Source organism: Haemorhous mexicanus, chromosome Z, assembly GCF_027477595.1.
Source record: "Haemorhous mexicanus isolate bHaeMex1 chromosome Z, bHaeMex1.pri, whole genome shotgun sequence".
Classification (NCBI taxonomy): domain Eukaryota; kingdom Metazoa; phylum Chordata; class Aves; order Passeriformes; family Fringillidae; genus Haemorhous; species Haemorhous mexicanus.
The window spans coordinates 62,676,341-62,686,548 of NC_082381.1; the positions used below are offsets into that span (position 1 = coordinate 62,676,341).

General features: G+C 49.8%; 1 protein-coding gene across 1 annotated transcript; it reads right to left on the reverse strand.

Moving 5' to 3' along the window:
* Positions 1 to 569: 569 nt before the first annotated feature.
* On the reverse strand, positions 570 to 8,909 carry DMRT3 (doublesex and mab-3 related transcription factor 3). Its single transcript, XM_059836664.1, has 2 exons — positions 8,471 to 8,909; positions 570 to 1,595 (listed from the first exon to the last, which is right to left on the reverse strand). The coding sequence occupies exons 1-2, from the start codon at positions 8,907 to 8,909 to the stop codon at positions 631 to 633; spliced, it is 1,404 nt and encodes a 467-aa protein (XP_059692647.1). The 3' UTR covers positions 570 to 630.
* Positions 8,910 to 10,208: the final 1,299 nt, after the last annotated feature.

The following is a 10,208-nucleotide window of genomic DNA, read 5'->3' on the forward strand; positions in this document are numbered from 1 at the left end:
TCATGCAATTCACAGCTGTAATTGGTTTTACACTGACATTACACATTTCGACCTAGCCATGGGAAAAGAATAACTCTTAATAATATTTCTCTGAAAAGTGTCCAAGCTCAAACGGCACAGAAGCAGCTCATGTTAGTTGCATGTGTGTATTTCTTTCTTCTGCCTTTTCTTTCACTGCAAGGATGATCACTGGCACAAGATTATAAGGTCCTTGTTTTTGTCCATTTGCAATTGAACTATGTTTGCTTGATTTTTTATGTCCTGAGGAGTTCTCATTATAAAACAGCATTCAAGTATTCTAGTTTAACATCCCCATTTTTCTGAGTTAAGCAACAAAGTAGACCTTGGGCTTCTGTTTCCATTATGAGTCCTCTAGAGTCCCATAACTGGTAGCCATAAAGTCTTCCTTTGCAACACACACTCAGCACTAAAGCCAGAGTATTGCTATTTGGCATTATCCAGTGAAGTGCAAGAAATTAAATAAGTTACGTCTTTATTGCTATAGTACAATACCAAGCAACTATTTAATACAATTGCGAGAGTTTTGTAGAGCACATGTCCCTCCTCTTAGGGGCCGGTAGTTCAGCTGCACTGTGAGTATCGCTTAGCTGTCACATGTCAAACGTCAGTCTAAGAAGATGTGTTGAGTATTCTTGAGTCTGAAGAATCAGATCTATCCTCATATTCATCTTCTGTGTAAATTGGTTGCTTAGACACAATTGGGCATCCATCATCAGGAATTGAAATCCTAGGATCTTCTGACGAGCGGGAAGGAAGAACAGGTGAGCTTCGGAAAACAGTGGCTGAGTTGCCAGAGAAAGGACTGACATACTGGGACCGCAGCTGGTACTGCTGCTGCAATGTCATGGTGTTCCACAGGGTGACGTCGTTGGGCAGGAATGGGCTGGACTGGTTTCTCGCCAAAGTGTTCCTCAGCATCAGTGGGTAGCGGGGTGGCTGAGGGAAAGGATGCTGCAAAGGTACGGCTAGAGGATTTGGCACAACATTACTGGAATCAGCAGAGAACCGCAGAGTGTCAGGAACCCTAAATGCCGAGCCCACAGACCACTTGGAAGATGAAATAGGATAGGAACTCAGTGTGTGTTCAAAAATATGCCCATTGGAAGGCAAAACAAGACCATCTGATTCTGCAGAAGTTCTCTCTCCACTGGCCACTGAAGACCGACTGGACAGGAGAACCTCTACAGCACTCACCAGGTCACCGCCACACCCCTTCAGGATCAGCTCTAGCACAGCTGGCTTTTGGTTAGGGAAAATCTTTTTCAAGACTTCAAGTGGGGGTCTGTTTGCTTTCAAACTGAATGGTAAAGAAACTGTCCCAGAAGGACCTTCTATCAGGAGGTGGTTCTGCTCTGAGTGGTACTTGGGGCTGTCTGGACGGTTCTCTGTGCTCCCACCATTTTTCTGAACTGCAAAACCGACCTCATCCACTGAAACAATTTCAGGGCTTTCGGGGTTGAAACAACTTTTGGTTTTAGTCATGTCTGGGGAACTCCTTTGGTCTGTATCTTTGTCACTGTAGGTCTCGGCATTGTCTGCTCCACTTGCGTCACCCAACCGCTCCTCATTCACGTCTGCAAAGAGAAGTCAGAGAAGTTAACAGAAAACTGAGGCCAAAAGTTTTTACAGGGATTTGAGGATGTTGTCTTCTTAAAGTGAACAGACCAGGATTCTAAGGGGGGAAAAGTGCTTTTTTGTCAGAGATCCTGCAAAAATTAAGGTATCTTTGCTACATGCCATGAGAATAAAACTGCAAAAGGATAATGTGACCTGATCTAGACATACTCTATCTCATTCTCCCATATGCAAGCAAAGAATGTGATCATTTTTCCACTGCATAAAAGCGCTATATCTATCCTTTCTCACTGGTTACAAGGCAGCAACACACCACCCAACTGCAAGATTTCTCAGAGGAACTTCAGCACTTTCACATCATAATTCCTCACTAGCACCATCTCATTGTCTGTGAGCTGAAGAGGGCACTTAGGAAATGAAAATTCCCCTGCAGCTCCAACAGCATTGATGGAACCACTCCATTATGACTACAGACTGAAGGTTTAAAAAGTCTTCAAATACATAAATGTATTCCTGTTCTGAAGAAACTGATCCCTCCCATAGAAATCAGTCCCTCCCACAGCAAGAACTGCAGCTTTTCCTCTAAATCCTTAAGTATGTCTGATGCCGTGTCCCATCCAAGCAGATATTCTAGAAAAGTCTGGTTTGGAGAAGACATCTAGAATGCTTTTTGTCCAACATCTTCTTCAAACTGGGAGCAGCCTTAGACAAAGAGCATGTTGCTCATGTCCCTGCTTAGCTGAGTTTTAAGTAATTCCAAAGATGAGGAACTATTCCTCGCAACCTCTCTTAGCAATTGTTCCAGGTATCTTGCTTTCCATGTACTAAACTAAGAAGGATGAGAGCTGAGTATGGGGCTGAAAACGAGCCCATTGACCACTCTGTCTCCAGATGGACACTCAAAACTCTTTGGTAATGCCTAACTAGAGTATGGAACCCCTTGAAATAAGACTGCTTGTTGGCAAGAAGAAGGGAGGGATGCTTGCTTGTGCAAAAAAGGGTCAATGTACTTGCTTGAGATTGTTCATTGTTATTTCCCAAGAACACAGTTCTGCTGGCTTTCCTCATGGAGCACAATGTTTACATTCTTAGAAAGCATCAATGCATGGGGAGAGGATTGTTGTCCAAGCTACGGCTGACAGTCTACTTTAACCACACAGGGTAGTGCTTTTGAATGCACAAATGGGAAGGACTATCTGCAAAAACCAATACAACTGTTTGCTTAGTTTTCCAAGCCCCTGACAAATACCCCTACTAGATAAAGTAATTGTAAGAAGCAAGAAATGGTTCCTAAAATGTGCTGATGATCCCACCTGCCCAACTGAGATGGAACCAGTTAGAGGTGTGCTAGCACCTGAGCCTCACAGCTCACCATCTCCTACCTTTCCCTCACTGCAGGAACAGGCAGGGCATCTTCTCATCAGTTAGTGGGCTAAGTTTAACATTTAACAGATCAGCATGAAAAAAAGACTATTAATGGAATTTATCCATTACAGAGAAAGAAGTCAGGGTCTGAGCAAGCCTGAGCTGAGCGAGAAGCCACTATGCTCACCACAGTGGGAGCTATAAATAAAGAAGAGATCCTGGCAGAGCACAGCCTGACAGTGTGAGCATGGCATCCCCTCTTGAGGACGGCTGTACGTGGCAGAAACGATGGACCATCCTACAGAGATTTGGGATGCTGTTAATTTGGGCTGTGGAAGATAAGTGTGTAGTTGAGGAATACATATGCTCTTACAAAAACCTCACTCCCTTCAGCAGGATAACCCATTTTGGGAACTGGTTTCTACACTGGTTGTGCTGCCTGTCGAGTGCAAACAGGGAAGCAGTAACTCTGCATGTTCTATATTAGTGGGAAGGCCATGTACATTCCTCTTTCTCATACGTTCAGTGCATCAATCTTGCTTTAGCAGCTGAAGCAGAATGCAGGAATTGCTTGCCGACAGCAAACGGGCATGTGCATCCTTTTGAGGAGGTGCTAAGATATTGACATAGCTCATCCATTATTGAGAAAACGTGAGACTCACACTACCTTTCCCTTTGAATCCCTTCACTATGCATTTATTACAAATCTTGGTGAACAGACTATTTATACATTCAAGGCTTAGCGGGCAATCTGAGGACGTCCAACTACCTTGTCCTTATCTTGACAGAGTTAGAGAGGCTGTTCAAGGAAGATGATAGCCCAAATTTTCACATAAATAAATTGCACTGTGGTGACTAATATTACCAAATGAACTGAAAGCAAGGAGAACATATTTCATATTACCTCATGCTCATGTTTACAGTGTAACTTTATGGGATGAGAGCAAGTAACGCTGTGGAGAAAATATGTGTTTATTTAAAAAAACCAACTAACAAACCAACACCCTCAGATCAGGTAAGGTATCTCAAATATATTCCCTGATCCTTACAAAATGTTATTTTCAGGATATTTCAGATTTGCTTCATTTTCTGTACCCTTAAAAATATCCTTACGAGGCTTGCTTAAAAAAATTTCATCAAATTTTGAAAACTTGTCCCACTGAATTTTACCTCTTTATCACCAGGAGACCGCAGAGATGCTGGCTCTTAGCTTTAGCGCAGGGGCAGTCTCCTCACCCAGCACGGGTCATAGCGACGCATCTCACTGGGCTGTTATACTCGCAGAGACAGACCCGGAAAACGAGATTTCGTTGATTTTAAATCAAAGTGGTGCTATTAACACACCGGGAATTACACCGTGCTGGCTACCACCGAGCCCGGAGGCTGCTGTGTGTTTCCCTCTGCCTCTTTGAGAGCATTTCTGGCTGCCGGTGTCAGGCAGCTCCATGCCCGGGCTGGGGCGGTGCGCGGATGTCACACCCCGGAGCCCGAGCCTGTCGCCCGGCATCTGGCCGCTCACCTGGACGGCCATCGGGGCTTCCCTGTCTGTAGGCTGTGCTTTAACTGCTTTAAACAACCCTTTCCCTTCAGCTACACTGAAGGCTCGGGAAGGATCAGACCTGCCCCGGGGACTGTCCCCAACCCTTCATGGGAACCACCGAGACCGGGATTTTCGTTCGTTTAAAATTGGCACAAAATAGTCATCGTCAAATAAACAAAAATTTGTGAAGATTCAAAATAGCCATTGTCAAATAAATAAAAAATTGTGAAGATACATTGTAAATGTCCCTATGTGGACACTGAATTCTAGGAATATTATATGCATGTATTAATTACAAATGTTTGTATTTTGCATTACAAACGTTTGTATTTTCAGGTGCAAAAATAATTTTGTATTTAGAACATACAAGCTTCTGCTCTTCACCAAAGCTTTTTTTCTTTTCATAATTCATAAGTCTTACATTAGGATATTCTCGTTTCCAAGAAAGAAATCTGGTCCTCAGATATTTTTTACGGTTTTGGGGGTTTGGGTGTTCCATTTTGTCCTGTGTGAGCTCTAAGGATTTTTGCTGTATTTCTGGTGGTGGCGTTGTTTGGTTGGTTTGGTTTTTCTTTTTGTTTTTTTTTTTTTTTTTATTATTTATTTGGGGGGAGGGTATTTGTTTTTCTTTCTGTGGGTTTTTGGTTTTGGGAGGGTTGTTTCTTTGTGTGGCTCTGGGGTTGGATTTTTATGTTTTGTTTTTTAGGGGGAGGTTGTTCTGTTGCCTCTGTGTGTGTGTGTGTGTGTGTGTGTGTCTGTGTTGGGGTTTTTTTTTTTCCCCCAACACCTTCTATTTCAAATTTCCTGCATTTAAGTGTCCAGTTTGTGATTCCTGGGAAAACTAAGGAAACTGTTTTCCTACTGATATAAAAGATGCATGAAAGGAGAGATACCAACTCAGATCAGAGATGCAGGGCAGTTACAGATGTGCATGAAAGAGAACAGTGGGAGAACCATACATGCATTTACAGTAAAATGCAATACGAATTCAGCACAATATTTACCCCAATTATTCTTGACTATCTATACATTAATAATCATGAGTCAAACGTTGTAAAGGGGCCAAATACAAGTAAAATAGATGAGAGGAAAAAGCTGTTCAAGTTAATGACGTGTCTGGAAAACTTGTTCTAATATTTTGGAACCAAATTTGCTTCTTTGATATTCCCACTGCTGAGTCCCTGTTTAAACAGCTTGCTCTTTGATTGATAGGACAGCTCTTTTCTCAACAGATTTTCTTGGATCTCGAAAGTACCTGTTGTTTTCCTTAGTCGTATTAATAGGAAAGGCTGATACCAGAACTAGCATAACTGCACATAAAGCTAAGGCTGTGTTTTTGGTGGGGGCTTTTTTGTTTGCTTTGGGTTTGATTTTTTTTACTTTTGCTGTCTGTTTGGAAGAGTGGGGTGTTTGTTAGCTTGATTTTGGTTGTTGGGGCTTTGTTTAGGCTTTGGTTTTAGTGACTTTCACTTCAGACTCTCTTCCCTATATTCGAAGATCTAAATACTCTGTAGGAGAATAATCACTGTTGTCAAATTAACACAGAGACAGCTGCACTGCATTAAGAAGCTGGCTCTGAAAATATCAGACAACGAATATAGCATTATATTGTTTACTAGTCTTGATAACTACAACTAAGACAAATATAACACGCACTCCTGTGGGCAAGGAAAGTTTATGAGCACGTATCAGGAGGAGGAATCATTCCAGATTAGCAGAGGCAGATGCAACAAGGGTAATTTCGGAACTTCGCAACTGTCCCACCGAAATGGCCGATTGTAGCGGGAACAGAAGCAAACGGATCTGATTTTACCGTATATTGGAAATATCCCTTTGGCAGTGAAAAAACTTTTCAGGAGAATAACGTCCTCAGGGAGGAAGGGGTTGTGTGTGTGTTTTAGAAACCGGGTGGACAGGAGATTTATCTTCTGTTTTTCCGACTATTTTAATACAGTTAATGGAAGGAGAGGAAAGAGAAAACCCTGCCGCTCAGAGAAAGCAGGATAATTGGAAATAAACAAGTCGTGTGGTTAAACAGTGTCTGGTGGAAGGTAACCTCTAAGAGAGGTTCTTCCACTTCTGCTTCTTCTCTTCCACCAGAGACCATCTTCCACTTTGCTCTCATGCATTCCCATATTCACAAAACGTGGGGGGAAAATACCGTCTGTGACAATCAGGGACTGGGGACCACGCGGGTGAGGTCTGAGTGATCAGAAAGGCTCCCCGGTGGTCCCGGGGTACCCCGGTCCCTTCAGCCCGGCCTCACCATGGGCGGGGACGGGGACAGGCGCAGCGCCGAGGGCCTTGATTTATGGAGATCTCGGTTATGTTTTGTAGTTTGTTCGTTTGTTTTTTCGCTCCGTAAAGCTATTATCAGAAAGTGCTGACTGGCTGGCAAGGAAGAATTTCTCATCAATACACTTTGATTGTATTTTGCAAACAAAATGCCTGTTGCTTGGTAACATTTCACTTGAGCTTGACCTTCCCCAAAAGTTATTGCTATCAGATTCGATTTACACTCTCCTCCCGTGATTACTGTAATCTTTTAAACCGGGAAGTTCATACATCAGGGTGAAGGAAAGTTGAGCCTGCAAGTTAATATCGTTCCTATCCGGCAGATTTATATCGTGCTGGCGGATGAGAACTTTCATTTTCTCGAAGAAGCAAGGCAAGTTTTTTCCCTTCTCTCCCCTCCTCCTCGGCCTTATGCCCCGCTACCTCCACGCAGGGAGGGGGCCCCGGCCAGGTGCGGCCGCATGTGCGGAGAGCGGAGAGCGTCCGCGCCCGCGGGAGGCTACGACCAGTGGGAAATTTGGTGAAAGACCCCCATACCCGGCCCTGGGGAGAGGCCGGCGGAACTGGGCCGAGATGTGGGGGTGGGGGGGGCGCTGCCGCAGGGTGGGCAGGTGATACCAAGGGCCGGAAAATGGGAAGCGGGTCCCAAACCACCGGCATTCTCGCCGGATTGTCGGACTCAGCCCGGGCCCGGTGCGTGTCCGCTACGGTGCTGGAGCAGCAGAGCCCCATGCTGGGGCCCTGGTGGACGCCTCCGGCCGGACTGGCTCCATAGTGCACACGGACCAGTGCGGACACAGCACAGGGCTCGCCACTCTCGTCCCGGGGCACCGCGTAAAATTTTGTCACAACTTGTCAGCGGAGCGCACTGGGCTGGCAGCAGCCTGGCTGCCGAACATCCCTATGGTGAAAGACTGTCAGCTCCCTCTCAGACAATGGACGGAACACCACTGGGATTTCGGAGTGTTAGTTTTGCCTCCAGCAATGTGTATTACCGACAGGTCGCGCTCACAACAAGGTGCCCATTGCAGGCGGTAGTTTCGGCACCCCCGACCTCTCACAAGCCGCCCCGGACGCGACCCGAAGGGACAGGCCTGCGCTGGAGGCTGGGTTGCCCCGATCATCCCCTGCCACCGCTCCGCTTTCCCCGGTCGTCATAGCTTCGCAGAAGCCTCCCTGCTCCTGGCGCCGCTTTTGGCCCGAGGCTCTCTGTGCAGATCTTGTCCCGGACGAGGTCCGGCAGCCCGATACTCGGGGTGCGGGGAGCCGGACAACGACTCCGGGAGCGGGACCGGGAGAAGCAGAAAGACATGCTGCCGTAATCCACGCGGGATGCGGCCCGTTCCCGGCGGACCTGAGGAACTGGCCCAGAAGCGGCCCGTCGGGGAACCGGTTGGCAGTCGCGACTTTCGTGGGTCCCCTCTACTTGTCTCGGTGGACGCGATTCTAGCTGGGGAGCGGGCCGGTCACTTTGCGGCTCCATGCTTTTTAAGAGCGATAAAGTGTACCCGACGGACGGAATTCCTCTCCATTCCCCTCTCACGGATCCCGTCGGGTGAAAGGGAAAGCATTCGCCTTTACTCGTTCCCGCCCCATTCCCCAGAACCGACAGCCGGGATCCCAGCCCTCCCTTTCCCTCCTGCCCCGGTACAGCGGTGCCCGGCCCGGCCTCACCTGCCTTGGGGAGCGGCCCCGGGAGCGCGGGAGGCGGCTCAGCGGCCCAGCGAAGGGCGGCGGCGGCGGCCAGCTCGGCGGGGGTCCGCGGCGGAGCGGAGCAGGGCGATGGCCCCGGCGGCGGCGTGGGGGGCTCAGCGTTGCCCGGCGGCCCGGGGAGGGAGCGCAGGGAGTCCGGGAGGAGGCTCTCCAGGCTTTCGTTGGCCTGCTGCCGGCGGAGCGCCACCTGCGCGGCCATCACCCGCTGCCTCTCGATGATGAGGATGCACTTCTCGCAGGTGCAGTCCTTGAAGCGGCAATAGCGCTTGTGGCCTTTCAGCCAGGACAGCACGCCGTGGTTGCGGCACCGGGCGCACTTCGGCGTCCGCTGCAGCGGAGCCCGCGGTGGCTGCGACACCGGGCCGCCCATGTAGAGGTACGGGGAGCCATAGCCGTTCATGCCCGCGGGAGGAGCCCGGCCGGCTCCGGGGTGGAGAAGGCCTCAGCGAGGGCGGGCGGAGGCCGGGGAGATGGAGGAGAGGAGGCGGGCGGCTCTGCCCGCAGGCTCTGCGGGGGGCGCGGCTCAACCCCAGGCCGGCGGGGAGAGGCACCGCCCGCCGCGGTGGCACCGGCGGGCAGAGCGCTGCCGCCAGCCGGAGCGACACTGCCGCTGCCCGCGCCGCCCCGCTGAGCCCAGAGCCCCTCAGACCGCCCCCGCCCCCCGCCCGCCCCCACCGCCACCCTCCTTCCCCGGAGCCGACAGGGGAACGGAGGGAGAGAAAGATAGGGGAAGAGAGGGAGGGAGGGAGGGAGGGAGGAAGGGAGGGAAGCGGCGGCAGGGGGGGTCTCTGCCCCGCCGTCGGGGCGGCGGCGATGCCCGTGCCATGCAGAACGGGTTCGTCCTTGAGCGACCCGGACCCTGGCTGTTGGCACCCACGCCCTGCCCCCTCACGGCTCACGCCCCGAAGTCACACGGGGCTGAGAAATGAGCGGGGTCTAGGAGGGCTTTCTCCGGGCTCCGCGTCGGCCGCCTCGAAAGCCCACTGGGTTCGGCGGCACGGTGTATGGCTGCTACCGACTGTGGCCCAGCGCCGCGAGGCAGCGGCGGGGGATCGAGATCAAAGTTTTGTCAAAGTTTTGCCGAAGTTTTACAGTTGCAAAGAGATGCTCGGAGCAAGAGCTGTCCGAGACCAGGAGTGGCCCACAACAACTGGGCGGAATCGGGCCGCGGCCGCGTCCCCGCGGGATCGCGCCGCAGAGCTGGAGAGCCGCCGTCGGCACCTGCCCCCGTGGGCTCCGCTGCCTCTCCTGCATCCCGCGGCAAGACAGCTACCCAAACTCAAGCGGTGGCTATAGAAAGGAATGTGAAATGTTCATGGCAAGTCAGGTTGCTTGAAACCTAAACGATAATGTCTGATGGGGCGGACTTGTAGTGTTCTGCATTTCCGCACGCAGAGGGGTTGCTCGCTGAAACACAGGTATTTCCCGTGTGGTAGCGAGAGCCTTGAATCCAAATGGAAAAAAAACACAAAAAGTTATATGCATTTTGGCTGAGGGGAAACGAATTTACTGCAAGCGTTCATCTGCCCGCGGCGTAGCGTCCGCCTACGGCAGCTGCTTGGACCCGAACCCATTTCATTGCCTCAAGACCTCCCCTACTCTTCTCAGGCATCTTTCCACCATAATCACTACACGAAATAAAGGTTTTAGCTACATAATAACGAAATCAGATTTAAAACTCGGGAAATAACTCGCCGGA

Bases quoted from the DNA above. Each gene is read 5' to 3' on its own strand.
- DMRT3 (XM_059836664.1), bottom strand. From the start codon at position 8,909: ATGAACGGCTATGGCTCCCCGTACCTCTACATGGGCGGCCCGGTGTCG. The intron at 1,596-8,470 runs GTGAGGCCGGGC...TTCTCTTTGCAG, and splicing joins GGGGCCGCTCCCCAAGGCAG to ACGTGAATGAGGAGCGGTTG.